The sequence below is a fragment of the Sminthopsis crassicaudata genome, chromosome 3 (assembly GCF_048593235.1).
Source record: "Sminthopsis crassicaudata isolate SCR6 chromosome 3, ASM4859323v1, whole genome shotgun sequence".
NCBI lineage: Eukaryota > Metazoa > Chordata > Mammalia > Dasyuromorphia > Dasyuridae > Sminthopsis > Sminthopsis crassicaudata.
The window spans coordinates 148,831,986-148,852,446 of record NC_133619.1 but is presented as its reverse complement, the minus strand read 5'-3'; the positions used below and the strand labels follow the sequence as shown (position 1 = coordinate 148,852,446).

Below are 20,461 nucleotides of genomic sequence, written 5' to 3'. Positions count from 1 at the left end.
TGTTTGTTAATTACTATATGCAAGATACTATGCTAAGGACTTTACAAATTTCATTTCATTTGATCCTCAAAACAGTTCTGTTAGGTAGATGCTATTATTATTTCTATTTTACTTAAGAAAACTGAGGCAAGCAGTGGTTAAATGATAACCAACTAGTGCCCAAAGCTAGACTTGAATTCAGACCTTCCTGATTACAGGCCCAATGTTCTATACACTGTACTTGACTTCCTGTTACTCATTTTTCCCCTGTAATTTCCAAGGCAAAAGTCATTCTCCTTGACAGAGAGCATATAAACCACATAAGAATTGAATAGTAGCTCTACCTTCTTTCTGTTGTTACCCTTTTCCTTCGTTGATTCTCCTTTTTTTCTAGTGCTACTGATTAGTATCATTTTTATTAATGAAATCTTATTTATTTATTTGTGATGTTGAACCATTTGAAAGTACCAAGTCCTTTTTGTAGCCTTGGATAGTAAATAGTTGAGGTCTAAAGAATCTCAAAGTATCAGTTGCCAGTTTGCATCTTCAGATTTGTACAGTGCCTTAAGATTAACAAAGTGCTTTTGTCATAAAGAAACATGAAAATTCCTTTTAGTATACAGTACTATCTGCAAGACATTTATTAATATGGAATTCTACCTGAATTAAAATGATAAAAAACAAAAACAAAATATATTGCCATTATATCAAGAACCTGGGATTTTTTTATTATTTATTTATTATAAACTAAAAGAGAGAGCTAGACCCATTACAAATTTATAGTTCTGAAGAAATGTTTAAGTTTCAGATTATATGATTTGCCCAAGACCAGATAGCTAGTAAATGTTATAGTGACACCCCAAAGTCGTCCCCTAAGTTTCTGCTTTCAAGACCATTTCTCAATCTAATGTATCATGTTATGGTCAAATTATTAACTAGTGGATAATGGAAGTAGATCTTTAGCACATTCTGATGAATTAGCTGAATTATTGACAATGATTATATTAGATAGAATTAAACTACAACTTGTCACTAACTTTCATTCATTTCTGTAGAATTTTATAAGAACAGAATTTTTTTCTTTCATATATACAGTTAGAGAAGCACCTTGAAAGACATTGTCATTAACTTTCTAAGTTGGGGGCAACTAGGTGGTGCAGTGGATAAAGCACCAGCCCTGAATTCAGGAGGACCTGAGTTCAAATGTGGTCTCAGACACTTAACACTTCCTAGCTGTGTGACCCTGGGCAAGTTAACCCCAGCCTGGGGGGAGGGGGGGACTTTCTAAGTTAAAATTGAATTTATTGCTTGCCTTTTATTAAATTCTTTTAAAAAATATTATTCACTTTATCAAGCCTTACATTAAGATGCTTAATTTTCCATAACAAATAAAAATACACTTTGTCAGATATATTTTTATTTATCTATTACTTATAAGCATACTGTCACTAAATGTATTCAGAAAACAGGAATCAATACTTTATAGTTAATTATTCATTCACAAAAATGTAAAAGAAGTCCAGAGGGAAGCATTTAAAATATTTATTTTAGTAAATTTCACCAAGCTTAAATTTATAATGATAAACATAAGGAAAAATAAAAATTAAGATACTTTTAATAACATTAATATTATAAAAATCTTAAATAATGTTCAGTTAATTAAGTGTAATTTTTTTCTTGCAGATCTTAGTCTTCAAGCAGCTTCTCAAATTATGTCTGCTCCAGTATATAAGGCCCTAAAAGTAATGAGAAATATTTCTCAAAACTTCCCAATGAAGGCCAGGTATGTTGAAGTTACTTATTTTGACCAACTAAAGTCCTTTCATATAGGCTATTTCACACACACACACAATCTGATATAATTCATTAATGAGAGAACAGATGATATCAGTTCTAGGTAATTCATATGCAATTAGTGCTTTTTTAAGAAATAAAATGTTATTGTTTGAAATAGTTTCATTGGCAAGACTGAGTTTATGACTGAGACACTTTCTGGGTTTTTTTGTTTTCTTGGTGGTAGTCACTTTGCAAATCACAAATCACATACATTAATTAAACTTCTGGATAAAATTCTTATAGTTGATTTCTGATATTTCTGTTTACTATTTTTGATGTTGGTTACTTATTTAAATAATTCATTGTTAAGTTGTTTCCACTTAAATTCAACTTTTATTTCCCTTCCTTTTTGTTAAAAATTTATTCTGATCTCATCTCTGAGGACTCAGCAATTTGAATGAAAAAACACAGTTGGCTCAGGCATAATTCTCCCATGAGGAACAATTGGTTGTTGTTGTTGTTTTTTTTTTTTTTTGCCTTCCTTTTGGTTCCTCAAATATAGCCAATATTGGTAATCAGTATTGTTCTCTTAATGGATATCTTAATGAATCTACACACTTGCACCCATGCAGAAAATGGCTTCTGTAATCTTATCTGGTACCATTATATAAATTTGCTATATGTGAACAACTGTTAAAATGAAAATGCTTTGTCACTTAAGTATTTCTGAGTGAAAACTGTTTATTAGGTGACAGGATTTCGAGAGTACTTTAATTTCTACAATTGGTGCACTTTAACTTTTTATTAATATAACTCTTATGAAGGCAAGAGTCAATCTACCAGTGACATTTTATAACAAAAATCTGGCTGATAAAAAAACAGAATGAAACTTAGTGAATTGTCTTTTACCTTATGTTTATTCCAGAATGTGTTAATATTTAATAGAGATAAAATTATAATAAACAGGATGTTAGAATTCCCAATTTCTTCTCCTATACTATATTAATTAGCCTTAAGCTATCAAGGAAAAATAACTCTGTGACAACAGTATTTATTTTGCAGATCGCTATCTAGAATTACTGTAAATCAACAAATGCGAGAGGAAATAGAGGAAAATCAAAAGGTTTGACTACTTCTTTAATACATTTAGTTTATATTATTAACATTTCAGATTTTCAAACCAAAATTTTAGTCCTTAATTTGTCACCAAAAATAAGGAATTTTCTAAGATTATTATTACTTTGTATTTGTTTAAATAACTTATTTTAAAATTCACAACCACTTTTACTAGGGGAAATAATTGTTTCATAAATTAACCATTTAACTGTATCTTTCTAAATGTCCTCTATAACAATATAACCTTACATTATACAAATACATAACAGTGGAAAGATATATAGCCTTGGAGCTAGATCACTTAGTTTCAGGTTCAACTTCTGACACATACTGATTTTGTGATTCTGAATAAGTTATTTAACCTTTTAGCACTCTAGGATAGGGCTTCTTAAATTTTTTACATTCATGTCTCCTCTTTGCTCGAGAAATTTTTACACAACTATGACATATAGGTATATAATTTATGTATACAAATAAAACATTTATTAATAATAATTCACAATTTTAAGGCCCACACACTCAGTTATGCTACCCTATATGGGGATGTGACCTACAGTTTAAAAAGTTTTGTTCTAGGCAACTCTGATGTTATAATTTGTATTGAAAGTGCTAATCTCCATTAGCAGGAAATAGTTGCTCACTTGGGAGTTTCCTGTATCAAATGAAATTACATTCCCATTGTTAAGTTCTTGTCTTATTCCCTTTCCTACATCATAAGCTCATGGAGAATAAGTTTTTAATTGTCTTTATGTCCTGTAGAAAATAATGCTAAATTTCTAAATTTCTTAAATGTAACATTAAAGGAGTTAATATTTTCAAAGGCTTTCTAGTTAAAAAAAAAAAAAAAGATGATTAAACAAATAAATGTCTTTTAAACTTCAGATATAAAAAAACTTTTTGTAAATTTGTTTATGATGAAAATTGCGATACAAATGCCCTCCTATGTGAGCTAAAAGTTATATGGATAGTGTCTTAATTTCTTAGAAAAAGTAATGAAATGTAATATAGAGAACACAAAAGTTAGAATACAGTGATAGATGACAATATGAACAAAATTGTAAATTTTGGGATATTTAAAGAATCCTTTGTCCATTATTCTACAATTTCCATTATAAAATATTTAATGTACATTTTGATAATCATTTCATCCATTCTTTTATACAGTTTTGACCTTTTAAAGTTTATTCTATTCATCAGTTTTATTGTCCTATTTGAAAGCACTATCTTGCAGGATAAAAAACAATTGATCAGTGGGTTTAAAGAGGTTTTCATTTGCACAGCTGACACTCCACAGTCATAGATTTGAATGCTATATTAGTCAGTAAATTTTGCTTCATTAGCCTATATACTGAAGCTTCCTAAGCACCGTAAGCCAAATGAAAACCTCTCTCTCTTGCTACATAAGCATTATGCAAAGGAATATTGATATAGAAGCATAGATCCATTGATACAATGGGCAAAAATGTGTGTTATCCTAATGATGGATTCATTAGTGATCAGTAGCACATTATTGTTATAATACTTGGTTTCTTCTTTGAAAATTCTACTCATGGTGTTTTATGAGAGATGAATGAACCACAATTCCTGGATCAGTCCTTTGTTGGGAAGAGTAAGAGTAGGCAGAGGGCCCCTTCTCATTTCTATCCTCTTCAAATCTTCTTACTGCTTCTACTTTATCCAGGGTTTACTGGTTATAATGGTATGGGGAGTAATACATAAAATAGATACAGGAGCATTTTACATATGTGTGTATGTGACACACACTCATCCATTCATTCATATTCTCAACAAGTAACTATCCTGGAAACACAGGTTATATGTCTAGGCCAATAAGATCCCCAAATCATGTATAGTTATCCTGTTTGCCTATATTTTGATCCTTACCTCAGTCTGTTCTTATTCTATTTTAAGAGTCTCCATGATAGACTTGAAATTGAGCCAGGAGATGCTCGTCTATTTATCAATGGTCTTCAGATTGACTTGGACTTTCATGATCCATTTAGGTAAGAATCAGATTCTTTATATAAATTTTATGCTACACAGCCAATTTTATTGCATTTACTATATTCATTATTGCTCATGAGATGAAGGAAAGTGAGGGGCAACCATGAATTTAAGAATTGTGAAAAACATGAAAATTGTGACAAGGTAGTAACCTTAAGAGATTTGATATGAGTGATCTAATTAACTGTATTTCCAGTATACCTTATTCTAAGCATAAAAAAGGTCAGTGATAAGTAGAATTCTAACCTTTACAGGTCAACTCTTCCATATTTGACTGAATATCTAGGAAGTTTTTTTCAACAACAAAAAAATATTAAATCAACAATGATTTATCAAGTGCTTACTATGTATCAAACACTTTGATAGAAGCTGAAACTGAGAGAATATTATAAAAGATGGAAGGAGCTTTACAAAAGTGGTAAAACAAGAGAAAACATACATAATTTAATTTTCCTTTTCACTTAATTCTATTTTTCTGGGGCCCAGATGTTTATTTAAATCGTGATACAAGGAAATGAAGAGAGGGACATTTTTTAGTATATGACAAAATTTCAGAATTGCAAGGGATAACTCTCTTACCAAATTTTTGCCTAAATACAAATATTCTCTACAACATATCTGGCAACAAGCACAGCATTTGTTAAGTACTTACTATGTGCAAAGCAATAGGAATACAAACAGAAAAGTGAAAATCCCTACTTTCAAGGAGCTTACATTCTAATGAAAACAACACATATAGAAGGTTCATCTGCAAATAGAATGGAAAGTCTTATTGGTCTTAGGCTACAGTAATAAGCATATGAAATGGTTTTTTCCCTTAATGTTATCTACTTTTTAAAAATAATATCAAATTCTGAAGTTAAAACATTTGGCAGTGAGAAAATAAAACATATATACATAAATAATATACGCATATGTGTGTAATATATATGGATATGTGTATGTTATATATATATGTATGTGTATGTATGAGTATATATATACATATAATGTGTATGTATATATATACATACACATATACATATATGTGTGTATGTATGTTTCTCAAAGACCCACATGTGCGAGAATATTTGTAGCAGCCCTTTTTGTAGTGACAAAGAAACTGAGTGGATACCCATCAGTTGGGGAATGGTTGTATAAATTATAGCATATGAATGTAGAATATTACAAGATGATTTCAGAAAGGTTTGGAGAGACTTGCATGAACTGACACTAAGTAGAGTGAATAGAACTAAGAGAACACACTTCTTGACGGACTTGGCTGTTTTCAACAATGAAGTGATTCAGACCAATTCCAGTAGACTTGTGATGGAGAGAGCCAACCATCTGCATCCAGAATGTGAGAAGATAGACATGTCAATATACTGTTTTTGGAACTGTGGAATGGCCTAATCCTTCTTGAAAGCATTTCAGGTGGAAAAATGATCTTGTTGTTTATCTGGAAAAGAGGTCAGAAAATGATCTTCAGAGGCAGAGCAAAATGGTAGAGAAAGAACAAGAAGTTTCTGGGAACTCTCTTGGTCTGAGAAAAAACAATAAAGCAGACTTCCTGCTTTCTAGTAAAAATGTGAGGGATTATGGGATTGGGAAGCTGCATGCACAGTTAGGTTTAGTACTCTTGTCAGTCACTTTTGCTTAGCTGTTTCTTGTTTTGACAAAGTAGAGTTCAATATTTATACTGAGGGAATATTGGGAAGGGTCTGTGGTATTAAAAAAAAATCAATAAAACTTTTTTTAAAGTATGCCTGATATACAGCTGTAAGAAAACTCTACAATGTATGCAGTGGTGCTATAAAATATAGAAAAGACCTAAGGAAAGGCTTAATATTGGATCAATTTTGCCCAAGAGGAGAAAATGTGGGTAGATTGACTTCTATACCAAAGGAGCATGTCTGGCTTGACTCAGGTCTGGTAGAAGTGCAGGTTTGAGAATGATAACAGCAATGTTTATGAATGCTTTAGTCTTTATAAAGTACTTTATAAAGAGGTGGGTGCTAAGAAAACTGAAGCTGAGTTTTAAACTGTCTGCCAGGGATCATGTGCCTAGAAATATGTATCGAGATAGAATTTTAATTCAGAACTTTCTGTCTCTAAAGCTACCACTAGGATAATTAAAAAAACATTGTAATAAAAAGCATATTCAGCAAGGATATTATATTTGATTCAGTTGGGCAAAGCTCCTCTGCCTCTGAATTTGTATTGGTGGTACTCTTGTTGAGAAGCATTTTTTAAACCTGAAGAGCTTCTGATTATCTTATGTCCTGGGCTTTTCTACTTACAAGAAAACTGTATTGATGACTAATCTTGTTCCCTTGTACAAATTAATCATTAATGATAGCATCATTGCCTTTTTAGTAAAAGAAACCCTTCTTCTAAAGGTACAGATAGCAACTTGTTCCCCCTTTTCCAGCTTGTATCATTCTGTTCCATACTCTCTTCTATACCTCCCACAATGGCAGTATTATAGCACATATTCAATCCTAATTAAATTGTTAAATCTGAACTTTAATAGTTTAGATAGTTACATAGGTACACATTGAAGTTATACTAAACATATAGATGAATTCAAAACAGCTGAATTTGGAATCAAGTCCTACTTCTGACACATATTGTCACTAGATCACTTCACTTCTCAATGACCAAATAGCTAATACAATAAGTTTCTGAGCAGGTCCTGGCTTTTATTGGTACAGCTTGTTCCCCAGATACTCCCTATAGCAATGATATCCTAGATCAATTTTTGAAATTATTTAACAATAATATATGTATTTATTTCTTTTCTTTGACTATTAAGTATTCTGGATATGCTGAAATTAGAAGGGAAAGCAATGAATGGCCTTCGTGATCTTGGGATTAAAGAAAAAGACTTCAGCAAACTTTTAAAATTAAAAACACATCATATGGATGACAACTATGCATTAGATATTCGACATACTTCAATAATGGTAAGTTTGTATATATTTCTAAGTCTTTAGGTAAAAACTTTTAGCAAATTAAGGTTTAATACTGCATAAATCCTGTTATGCATGAGCCATTTGCTAGGATTAGTTAAACATTTTAGGAAAAGTGGTGGTATGAGGCATTCCACTTTTATCACATTTTTTGGTAGTACTTCTGAGTTCCTTAAGTGTGAGCTTTTATTCCATATATGTTAGAAGGAAATGGCAAGAAATTGTTTGGTTCATGTTAAAACAAAGCAAATATTTTTTGTGATTCTTTATGTCACATAGCCTTTACTCAAATTTGCTTTGTAGTTCATCATCTTTAGAATGAAGAAGTAGCAAGTAGATAAGACATTGTATAAGAAAAAGAGCTTAGGTACTAGGATATTCTTGCAATTATGTTTTTTTCATAATCTTAATTTCAGAAGTAGAATAATTTTTATATTACCATTTCTCATATGCCATTATTGGTCTGATTTCACTTAATTTTAAGTTCATCACTTTTAAAAAATATTTCATGAAAAAAAAAGTGACCATTTCAGTAATTCTTGTGTTATTGAGTTTATGGTCATTAACTGAAGTTTTATGATTTGACATTTTTCTGGGAGAGGACTACCATGAAAATAGATGTATGATAAACAATGAAAATTAAGAGTATTCATTTGATATCATATACATTAGAAAAAATAATATGAAGTGCTTGGCACAGCAGAATATGGGCTTGCATTTTGGGGACCTTTTATTTCAAAAGATCCTTGGTGACAGAGAAAATATTAACAGATCAACATTACTTCTTCATAAGTTTTTTAAAACTAAAATATGATAGAATAATTTGTCAACAAAACTATCAATTTTATTGTTGGGATAAGTACTTTACAAGGCTGCTATATCATCTGTTGAATCATTTGGTTTTCAAATTAGTGATGTCTGAATTCAGGTTTTAAAAATTTGAACATTTAGAAATACATTGTTCATGTCACTGCCTAGTTATTATTGCAAAATATTCAATTAAATAACTTTTCCCCTTTGGTTAATGCAAAATTAAATTATCGTGTGTTTTTGAATCTGATTTTTATGAGTTTTCATTTTCAATACTTAAATGAAAATTTATACAAGTTTTTATAATGTAATTTTATGCTAATACCAATAGGTCCTATATTTTCATTAAAATAGTAGGAATATATTGAAGTTAATGAAGGTTCTAACATATTTTGTGAAATTAAACTTGAAGCATTTGTTTAAAACAACTAGAAGATTCTGCTTTCATAAAATATTTAATATGTTACTTTATAAAGCGATAAATTTGTATTCATTTTTATTATTTCTCTTTTCCATAAAATCTTAATCTTGACTATTTATGCTTCCTTTTTCTTACTTTTAATCCTTTTCTTCACTCATCATTCTCCTTCCCAGTCCTTACCAAGGAATATTAAATCATGATTGCAATAATGTAAGTATTCATATTCTTTATTCTTAACAATTCTCTTCTTCATAATTATTGCTCTCCTCTATTTTTCTTCCTTGCATTTTCCTGGTCATCCTAATAATGAACAAAATGGCAAAATTAATGGAATTCCTCTTTTCTATCCCGTCAAATTGATACAGTATTATATTAGGTGTAAACATTTGGAGCTATGTAATACTGAACCAATGTTTCTCTTCAAATATGTAATGTCAAGAAGTTTGTTGTCTAGGCCATACAGTTTCTAGTAAGAAGAATCTGGGAGAAGTTGGATATAGATCTTATTCCTAGGATTTGAACATATTCTAATCAAAGTTCAAAATTTTGACCAGAATATTTCAGACTGTCTTTCAGTGATCTCAAAATCAAGACCAAAATTGTGCTTATTAGAAACGAGGTCCTATATTTATTGCATTTGGGGAAGCAAAGAGCATGCAGCTTAGTTGGGAAGATAAGACATAGAAATATTAAAGTTAAATCATATCAATATAGTAACATAATTTGAAAACAATAAAGGAAATTTTACTTATCAGTATATTATTTGTTTATAAATTAATTAATATTAAAATTACATGCATGGTAATAATTGTAAATGTTTTTAGAGATGAAAATCACTTTAAGATTGGGAAATCATGAGGGAAAAGTTTATGGATAATTTAGGATTTAAACTCTTTTTTGAAAGATATATAAAATTGGGATATATGTAGAAGTTAGAAGATATTTCGGGTTCCCAAATAGAATTAGTTTTCCAAAGTAAAGCTTATTCTCAATTTAGTTGAAGAAGTTTTATTCAAATACCATATTAAAATTTTTTGGTGAGCACAGAAGAATTATTAAATATAAGCATTGCCCTCAAATAGTTGATAAGACCTTTGGAGAAACAAGTTATTTATAAGAAAATATATATATATATAATGCACACACATTTCTTATATTTTAAAATCCTTTTTCAACAAGAGCATTCAATTCTGCTTGTATTTCTAATACTGTCCTATCTTTATTATCTAAATATTATCTATCTTTAAAGTTTTTTTAATCAAACTGTAAATCTTATATATAAAAGGGACTTAAGAGTTTATTTAGTTCAGCCTTTAAGACTAAATGGGAGAGAGTCTAAAATTCATTAGCTTATTATTAAAACCCTATGTCAATTCATATGTTATTTTCCTGGGTTTTCGACCCAGAGTTCTTTCTACTGTATTACATCTCATTTCAAATAAATCTTTATAAATTTGAATATATTAATACTATTTTTACTAATAATGGATTTTTATTGAAACACTACATTCACTAGAAAGTGAGAACTGAGTATGTTACAAAAAATTACTTCTTGATGTTTCATAACAAGACTATAATATACCTTCTTAGACAATGGTAGGTTACCTATAAGTTCAGTTCCTTTTCAATACCAGCAGTTGTTGAACAGATTGGATGAGTACCCTGAAGTCCTTATTTATGAAAAGCTCTGCCAGATATTTTATTAACACCTGTGTCATTATTTTCAGGTAAAGAGATAATACTTTTTCTTGACTAGTTGGATTGAAGTCATATGATTTTGATGGCAGTCAGGCTTCAGAGTATCATTGTTAAAATAGCCAGCCATCTAGTAACAAATGATCATGAGGCAAAAAAAAAAAAAAAAAAAGTCAAAAACCTATGATTTCTTCAACAAGAAATCTTGTCTCTACAACTTAATAATTTTAGATACTTGGCTTAGTGGATAGGTAGAATGATTAAAAGAGAATTGATTTCTTAAGACATACTAATTGACTTGTTGAAAATCTATATACAGTATATATACAACATTTCTTTCCATTTGCTAATATTAGTAACCTTTTCAAAAAAGAATATAAGGTTAATGTGGGAGGATTTGTTCTTAATCCAATTTGTTTTCTAGTAATTACAACTTTCTCATTTGAGTGCCTACAACCTAACACAATCTAATCCAATACATTTTTACTGTATACTGCTCTCTAGTTGGTACTATTATAAATAGGCAAAAAAAAAAAAATAGTCCTCCCAGTTCACATTTTTCAAGGGAAATACAACCTGTATAAAGATAAACAAATGAAAAAATGGATGAATGAATGAAAAAAGCATTTCTTATGCATCTATATGCAAAGCCTTGTACTAAACACCAGGAATTTAAATAAGAAAAACAAGATAGTCCCTGCTTTCATAGAGTTCACATCCTTTTTTTTAAATATTTTTTTTATTTTCAAAACATGCACAGATAATTTGACAACATTGCCCCTTGCATAGCCTTGTGTTTCGGATTTTCTCCTCCCCCTGCCAACCCCCTGCCCTAGATGGCAAGCAATCCAATATTATCTTTTTAATGCCTCTAATCTCATTCCTAATGAGAGTTCACATTCTTTTAGGAAAGATAATATATAAAGAGGGTTTCAGCTATAAGTCATATACAAAGACCCTGTGGCCTTCAGGATAAAGTATCTGTGCTGATGTTGAATAATTTCATAGGGAAGTAGTTGATAATAGTTTGCATTCTACTTTGAGAAGAATTTTTATCATTTTATCTTCCTTGACTATTTTTTCCATTAAGGAATAACATGCTTATATATTTATTTCTCTATATATTTTGTATATCAAACCTTTATGAGAGATAATGGATGTAAATTTTTTCACGTAATCAACTTTCCATTCTTAAACTAGCTTTATTTTGTCCATGTAAAATCTTTGTACATATATATATTTTCTTTTAAACTAGTTTTCCTTCTATGGCTTTTCTTTTTGTTCTTTAAAATGATCATTTCAATTACATGATAAGAATTTTATTTGTAATAACTTCTCAATCTTCCAGAGAAAGATTATCTTTTTAATGCCTCTAATCTCATTCCTAAATTTCAGAGCACTCATCTAATCTTACCAATCTGTCCTAATAGATGCTAAGAATCTTAAAAGCCATACAAATAAGGCATAACCCTTTGACATAGGTAAATTTTAATTTATACAGTGTAAGTTTAAAAGCCACATTTAAGACTCCTAGGACCATAATGCAAAGAAATAGTGTTTACATAGCAAAAGATATTTGGATCATGGTTATCAGAGAGATAAACACAGTGGAGGGGAGATAGATAAGTCCAGGAGTCAGTCACTGAAAAGACAAGTATACAACTGCTATAGATAGATATAGATATAGATAGATATATAAGATAGTTACAGCAAGAGCTGTAAAAAAAAATCACTTTTCTCAGCTGTCACACGGACAAGTTCACATTATTCTTCATAATTTAACATGGAAATTGCTTAATAACTATTCTCATAACACAAGACAGTTCAGTGAGATAGGCAAGAAATAGTAATTTTGGAGGTGGGGTAAAGGAATGGAGGTAAGATGATCCACGGATTGTTTTTTCATCTCTGTTATAACAGATGGAGAAATACTAAGAACTTGTCAGCATTATGGGTCATGGAAGTTTCTAGATATGGAGGATTCCAGAAAAGATAAAGATTCTAGGCTGGAGGAAAGGGAGGATATAAAAGAGAGCCTGTCATAAGAAAATCTGTATAGCCAGTAAACCAGAAAGGTTTTATATCTATTGCACAAGTATTTACTGTAGGATGACCCTACTACAGTTTATCAGATCTAAAATTTTATTATAAAATAATAATAGCTAATAATGAAAAAACTAAAAAAGGAAAAAAAAATCTGAACATTTTCATTTTTACATATTACATTCCAGTTACTCTAAGGCAGCTGCTAATACTAAGACAAAGTGAAGTTTACAGGAATATGGTACTTGGAACCATGTGAATGGATGAAAGAAATTACTTTCTGTGAATAATAAAGCAGTTTCTTTACTCTCTACTCACTTTGCCCTAGGAGGAACAATAATTCCCAATTCTGACAGACATAAACATGGCAGAGAGAAATGTGAAGTTCGGGAAACCCTGATCCTAATTCTGAGGTAGAAGAGGAAGTTCATCCCAGAATCTTCCTAGAAAAAGCATGTGACTGTCATGACAATCATTTAGCACCTAACATATAGCCAATAAAGAATTTTCATTCATATTTCCACATCATAAAAGATTCCTTAAAAAGTGAAACCAAAAATAAAACTCTTAAACAATTCTCTGATTATTAATGCCAAGGAAGGTATATATTACTCTTTCCTTATTCTATTTCACAGCGGGGAGAGCAAGCCATGGGACAAGTGTCTTAGTGAACCCCACCATAAAGCTTGCAAAAGTGTACATCCCTATAAAACTGAGCTGATAAATCTATAAAGAACCAATTTGAAAATTAAGTAATTGTAGGATTATTCAATGAGAGGGAAATGGCAAAATATAGAGCAGTGGTTATAAAGCACCTGTGCTTGACTGACCATTACATGGCCAATTGTAGATTGAGGAGTATTAAGAGCTTAAAAGCAACAGGAAGAAGAGCTGACAAGATATAGAACATCCAAAAGGCCCGGATTTAGAGTAAAAGAACAATCTGAAAGAGCCAAGTTTGCCTGAATCTTGAATGGGAAAGCCAGTGGAAGTCATAAATGGTAAAGTTGTTCATTCTATCTGAGAATTATTTCATTTTCAAGTGACAACTTCTGAGACTAGACATCTGAAATATGTTTAAGAAGAACCCTGATTTAGGGTTGCACCTACAGCCTAGTTGTGAATAGGTCTAAGAGAGGTGTAGTATATGTAGTAATTCATTCATTATATTTTATATTCCTTTTACTTTTCTGGTTATGAGTAAAGACTGAATACCTTCAGACAAGTTTGTGTTCAATTCTATTGTGTCATGCTCATGCAATTAGGGCTCATTGCAATACAGTGAGCCATCCAGGAAAGTGGAAATACCCAAGCCTAGACTTTAACTGGATAGATCTACTATCACTCAAAGCTGGCTGGATAGAATTAGCAATTTCTATCAATAGCTGAGGCAATTGGGGTTAAGTGACTTGCCCACAGTCGCACAACTAGGAAGTATGTGAGGTCACATCTGAACTCAGTCAGGTCCTCCTGACTTCAGGGCTGGTGCTGTATTCACTGCACTATCTAGCTGCCCCGAAATAGCAATTCTTTAAGGAAAATACAAGTGGCAACTTTAAGAATATTAGGGAAAAGGAGCTGATGCCTGTGCTCCTAAATTTTACCTATTTAAACTAATATTTAGATTTTTTTTCTTTTTTAGTTTTTTTCATTAGCAGCTATAATTATTTTATAATAAAATTTTAGATCTGATAAGATTCCTTTTCAACTTTTTTATTGTTTCTTTTGATGTTTTTGACTTTTGTTCTGTTGGATGAATTTTATTCTTATTTTGTCTAACTCTCTAAATAATCCCTTGATATTACATCAGATCTCCAGATTAGAATTCTAATTCTAATTCCAATTAGTATTGGTTTGATACTAATACTCTTTGGTTCCTTGGCCAAGTTATTTCTCCAGGTCTCAGTTTCTTCTTCTATACTAATGTGATAGTGAAATTAAATGGTAGTTCAGCATATTGAGTTGAATGTCAGAATTAAAGTCAGGAAGACTCATATATACTTAGTAACCATGAAACTCTGAACAAATCTCTTAAACTCCCTAAGCCTCAGTTTTCTCACCCATGAAATATAATAATAATTGCTTATATGATTGTATCAAATGAGAAAGTGTATCAAGTGATTTGTAAACCTTAAACTGCTTAATAAATACCAACTATTTTGTTATTATTGTTATTGCTATCTCTAAAGTCTTTTTCAGTACTGTGAATCTAAGATCTATATATAAAGTAAGAACATCAGTAAAACATTTGTATACAAGGTGTGTACGACTGCAACATACCACAAAAAGTTGATTTCAAAGCAAATTATGAATAAGGACAAAGAAATGTATACTACTATTAAATTTCACTTTTATTCTTTTCCCAGCTTTATTTTCCTATGTTTATCAATATTATCACTTTAAAAAATTACTGGCTTCTTTTCTAGTGGGTGAATAATTTAGAACAAGATGATATATATTCTATGTGGTCAGCGAGTTGCCAGGAACTTTTGGAGCCAATATACCCTGGAAATATCCCCTCAATTAGACGTAATTTTTATAATCTGGTAAGTTGTTCAATCTTAAAAGTCATTTCATTCTCTAAAAAATTAGATACATTTCAAATAAATAGCAGCCTTTTGGAGTTATCATGCTCAACTAAGTAAACAATAGGAAAATTGGGATATAAAAAGTATTTGCAAGAGTATCTGAAAGTTATCAAAACCTAAGATTCAAAGTGACACACTTTCTGTAGCAAAGAAACCTAGAAATTCATAAGAGAGCTGTCATCATTGGTTAAATTTTAAACTACAGGTTTGTGAATTTCTCGGTTGAAAAGTTCGTTTCTCTTACGTTACCCACTGGAGTATGTTAACATTATCTAATCAGCTGACAACTCTTCCCCTCCAATTCTAAAGCCCTCTGATGATGATGTCAGAGATCTCCCTAATTCGGATTTGTCAGCAGGCACATTTTCTTTTAAGGGACTGTATAAAAGATTTGTTCAAATTTCAGTTGCACAGAAACAAATCTTCCATTCATAACATTTTAGTGTAGTAAATCTTTACATTTATGCCAAATATAGTGATACTCAGCTATCAATTTTCTAACCATCTTAAAAGATTTTCATTATACTCCATTGCAATATTAAATATTTGAATTAAAAATGTTTGGATTTTGAATTCTAAATTAAATAGAAAATAAATGAGGTTTGTAAAATATGATTGATAATTTTACATATATTTTAATTACATATGAGATGTAGACTCTGTATTAGGCTTTTTTGAGGGCATTTTTAAAGGTTTAGCAAAGAAATGATGATATATGCTGAGGATAGGATAACATGAAGAAGATAGCTTAAAAGTGCTTTGAGTAATGCTGACATTGATTTCTAATAACTACATTGTTTAAAAAAAACTTTACACATTAATGTGATAGCTACTTCACTCAAAATGTTTACATTAATAGAGAGTTTTATAATTAATTTCATCAACTGAAAACCACACTGACTTTAAATTTTACCAGGGTAATAGTGGATATTTAAAAATAAAAAATAATTTTAATTACTAAATTCTATTTTCCTTTTAGGTTCTTTTTATCGATCCTGGTCAAGAAGTTACAATAGATTTTATAAAAATTGCTGAACTGTTCTATCAGTACAGAATCCCTCTAAGGTAATTTTAAAATTATAACACTAAATTGATTTTTTAGTTGGAATGTTTCTTTAAAAATTATATTTAAATAAGATTGCTTAAGATTGAAATGTTCTCTTACTATTAAGTTAGAAGCCAAAATTTTGTATGTTTTTTTAAATGTATATTCCTTTCTAGCTAAAGCTTTGGATTTCTCTTAAAATTAAACAAATAGCTCTCATTTTAAAATAACTCTTTTAAAATCTTCTAGTCAGTTATTATATGATCAATTAAAGCATATACACATCTTATTTTTTAGCATTCCCAAATTAACTTAATAGTGATCATTTTTAATGTCTTCTCAGTAAAAGAAAAATTTTATCATATCTTAAACTCTTTTATCTAATAGGTACTACCCCCTGATTACACCCTTCTTTTATTACAGCCTTTCATGGGTAACCAGTATTCCTTAGGAGATTTGATAGTATCTGAATAATAATAGCATAGTCTTGCCAAAGATCATATCCTTTATTTAACGATACTTTTAGGTAGTTATTAACTAAAGCTTATGGTTATAGTTTATTATTGTTGTTATTCAGAGTCTTAGTTGCTTAGGCCCCTGACAGGTTCAATGACTTGTCCAGGATCACATAGTCAAAATATGAAAGAGATAGGAGTTGAACTCTGTATAAGACTCTCTGACTTCAATGCCAGTTCTCTCTTTAAAAAAAAATTTCCTGCTGAGTTTTGTTGGTAATTTATAAAAATGTTATGATTATGTGGTTTTATTTGATATTCTTCTAATCTGTTTAAGTTGTTTCCCACTGATTTTATCTGTATCTATAAACTTCTCTAATTAAATATAATCATCTGCAGAAAGCAATAATTTCCTTACCTTCTTCACAAAGTTTATACTCTTTTTCTTTTCCTAATCTTGGTAATACTAGAATTTCTAAAATTGCAGCAAATCATATTAGTGCTAAAGGACATCTTTACTTTCCTTCTGATCTTATTGGAAATGTTTTCATTAATAAATAATTCTGATTCTTGGTTTCATGTATATACTATTCTATTTATTCCTATAGTTTTTATTGTTTTAAACAAAGATAAATATACTTTGTCAGTAACTTTTACTGTATCTATGTAATAGGTTATTTATAAAATTTGTATTTACTAAAATCAGTTTAAAATGTAATTTTCTACATATGCTTATAAAACTTTTATGCCCTAGATCATAGTTAATATTTATAAAAGTACCAAACATAGGAGAAATGTTTATAAACCTTTTATTATTTATTGAACTTTTAAGCATTAATATATTAGTATTCACCTATTCATGTCTTTTAATTGTGACAATTTACTTTTTCTTTGCTTAGCATTATATGTCACTTGTTTTTTATCTCCATGTTAATATTTATGTTTTAAGTATGTAAAATAATAAATATTTACATGTTATATATTAATAAATAATTTATAATTATAAATTATAAGTAATATATATGTTATTAAATAATTATAATTAATATATAATTAAATGTAATTAAAAATTTAAAACATTGGATTTTGCTGCTTCTAATTCATTCTATTATATTTTATTGTATTATAGATGAGTCTATTCCATTCATCATCATGAGTTTTGATTATTAATTGTATTTTTTTATCTCCATTCTATCCTCTTGTCCTTTTCCCTCTTTTTATTGATCTTTTTCTCTTTTCTTCTTTTTAAAAGGAAGCACTTATTAATCTCTTCCTATGTGTCAGGTATTATCTTAATCATTTGGGCTATAATAAAAAGCAAAAAATATGATCACTGAACTCAAAGAGTTCATATTCTAAAGGGAAAACATGCAACAAGGATAGTGTTAAAACAGCTTTGTGATTGCTGATGGTGGTCTTTAGTTGGACCAATGAGCTTCTTCAGTGCCACTACCTATTTTCTCTTCCCTTCATTCAAGTCCCAACAATTGGTTCTTAATTTTAACACTGTCCCTCTTAAACCTCTTCTCCATTCTCCTGATTTCTCATCTTTTTCTCTCTTGAGTTTAAATAATCCTTTTCCTACAGATTCATTGTTTTTGTGTAAGCATGTCGGTTCAACCTATCTTTGATTAGAATGAGGTGCTTGCAGTGCCTTCTACCCCATCCTCCTCCACTTTTTCCCTCACAATATGAGAAATCTTTCCTGTTTCTTCCTTTCCTTTGCTTTTTATGATCATCAAACCAGAATTGATTCACTTCTGTATCCTTTCATCTTATCTCATCAATCCGATATCTGTCTTTGATCCTTGAAAACATTAAAGTTTTGAAGAGATACTTCTTTTTTATTTCTTAAAACATTACAATAGGGACCTTTTCACTTATTTATTCTGGTTTCACTTGACTCCTTTGTTTGAATTTCTAAATTTTCTACTCAGTTCTGGTCTTTTCATCAGAATTATGTTGAAAATCTATTCTATTGAAGATCAGTTTTCCCTATGAGCTTAAACTAAGTTTTATAAAGCAAAAGGTATCAAACTGTATCTTTTGCCTTTTGGAAAACTGTATTCTTATTTTTCATCTCCCAAAAAAAGTGGTAACTACAAAAATGTATTCATATTGATTATGGTTTATTGCCTTTGAACTTCTTTCTGGATGTTTACAATAGTTTTCTTTGACAAAAAAAGTTTGGATTTTGGCTATGATGTTCACAGGATTTTTCATTTTAGGAATTGCTTCAGAAGCCGTTCATAGATTCTGTCTTTTTTACTATGTCTTTTGGTTTAGATCTAGATAATTTTCACTTAAAACTTCTTGAAATATTGAATCCAACCTTTTTTAAAAATCATAAATTTCATTTACTCTGATAATTCTTAAATTATCTCACATTTTATTCAAAATCATTTATTAATCTCTTCCTGTTTCTCAGGTATTATCCTAAGCATTTGGGCTACAACAAAAAATAAAAATGTGAAGAGATCTCACAGAGTTCACATTCTAAAAGGAGCAACAACATGCAACAAAATGTACATACAAAATATGTGCAATTAAATATATGTTGTAAATTTAAAAAAAACCAATCAAAATAAATTCCTTTGACATATTCAGAAAGATATCTCATTTTGCATTCTTCAGTCTATCAATTCTTTGTCAAGAGAAAGTAATAGCAAGGTAATAATAGCAAATTGGAATAAGGGAGAAGGAGAATATGGGAAAGATAGGATTTGGATGAAGGAAGTCATAATGTAATGGTGAGAAGGAAGAGCATGATAGCATGGAGATAGCCAGCGAAAAGGCACAGAGTTGGGGAATAATATGTCATATTGAAGTAACAGTAAAAATACCCAAGTCACTATATTGCAGATATTTTGAAGAGACATAATGTAAGAAGATCCAAACAATAAGGAATCACTGAAATCTATTAAGTAGAGTATAGGGTGACTCCAGAAAATTGCTGTTGCAATGTGAGCATAATTGGAGTGAGGAAAGATTTAAAGGCAGAGAAAACTGAATAGGAGGCTATTTTGAGTCCAAAACATGATCGAAGGAGGCCCTGCATTAGGTTAGTCACTTTTTAAGTTAAGAAAAGGAGAAATATTAAAAAGTATTTTGAAGTCAAATAGCAAGATTGGGCAACAGATTGGATATGCTAAGTGAATGAGTAAGAGGGGAGATAAGGATGACAAAGAGATTAATCTGGGAAACTGAAAAAATGGTAGTATCCTTGACTGCAGCAGGGTATTTTGCAAAGAGAGAATGATTAGAAAGTTAATAATGCGTTTGTTTTGAATACATTTTCTAGGACAATTGTTTTTGACAGATACTATGGCGGTTTTTTCCCCCATTTAAAAAATCTGATTTTCTCCTAATATTTCTTGTAATTATGGAATTATTCATTTCTATTTGGTCCATTCTAATTCTCTCTTCAATAAATTTTACTCTACTTTTTTTCTCCTTCCATATCTTTCCTCAAATACTTTCATTTCATTTATAGTTTTTTACTTAGTTTCTTTTTAGTAGTCCTTGTGGCTAAGTCATTTTATTCTCTGATACCTTTCTTAGAATAGTAGTGGAATTAT

General features: G+C 30.1%; 1 protein-coding gene across 4 annotated transcripts in view; it reads left to right on the top strand.

The window, feature by feature from the left end:
• The window catches only part of UGGT2 (UDP-glucose glycoprotein glucosyltransferase 2), a 197,451-nt gene that overhangs the window by 63,251 nt on the left and 113,739 nt on the right, over positions 1 to 20,461 (top strand). For all 4 annotated transcript variants that reach the window (XM_074299372.1, XM_074299374.1, XM_074299375.1 and 1 more), the window contains 6 exons: positions 1,663 to 1,762; positions 2,818 to 2,878; positions 4,783 to 4,874; positions 7,670 to 7,820; positions 15,222 to 15,341; positions 16,363 to 16,448. In XM_074299372.1, the coding sequence (XP_074155473.1) occupies positions 1,663 to 1,762; positions 2,818 to 2,878; positions 4,783 to 4,874; positions 7,670 to 7,820; positions 15,222 to 15,341; positions 16,363 to 16,448 (610 nt within the window). The remainder of the gene's footprint in view (positions 1 to 1,662; positions 1,763 to 2,817; positions 2,879 to 4,782; positions 4,875 to 7,669; positions 7,821 to 15,221; positions 15,342 to 16,362; positions 16,449 to 20,461) is intronic.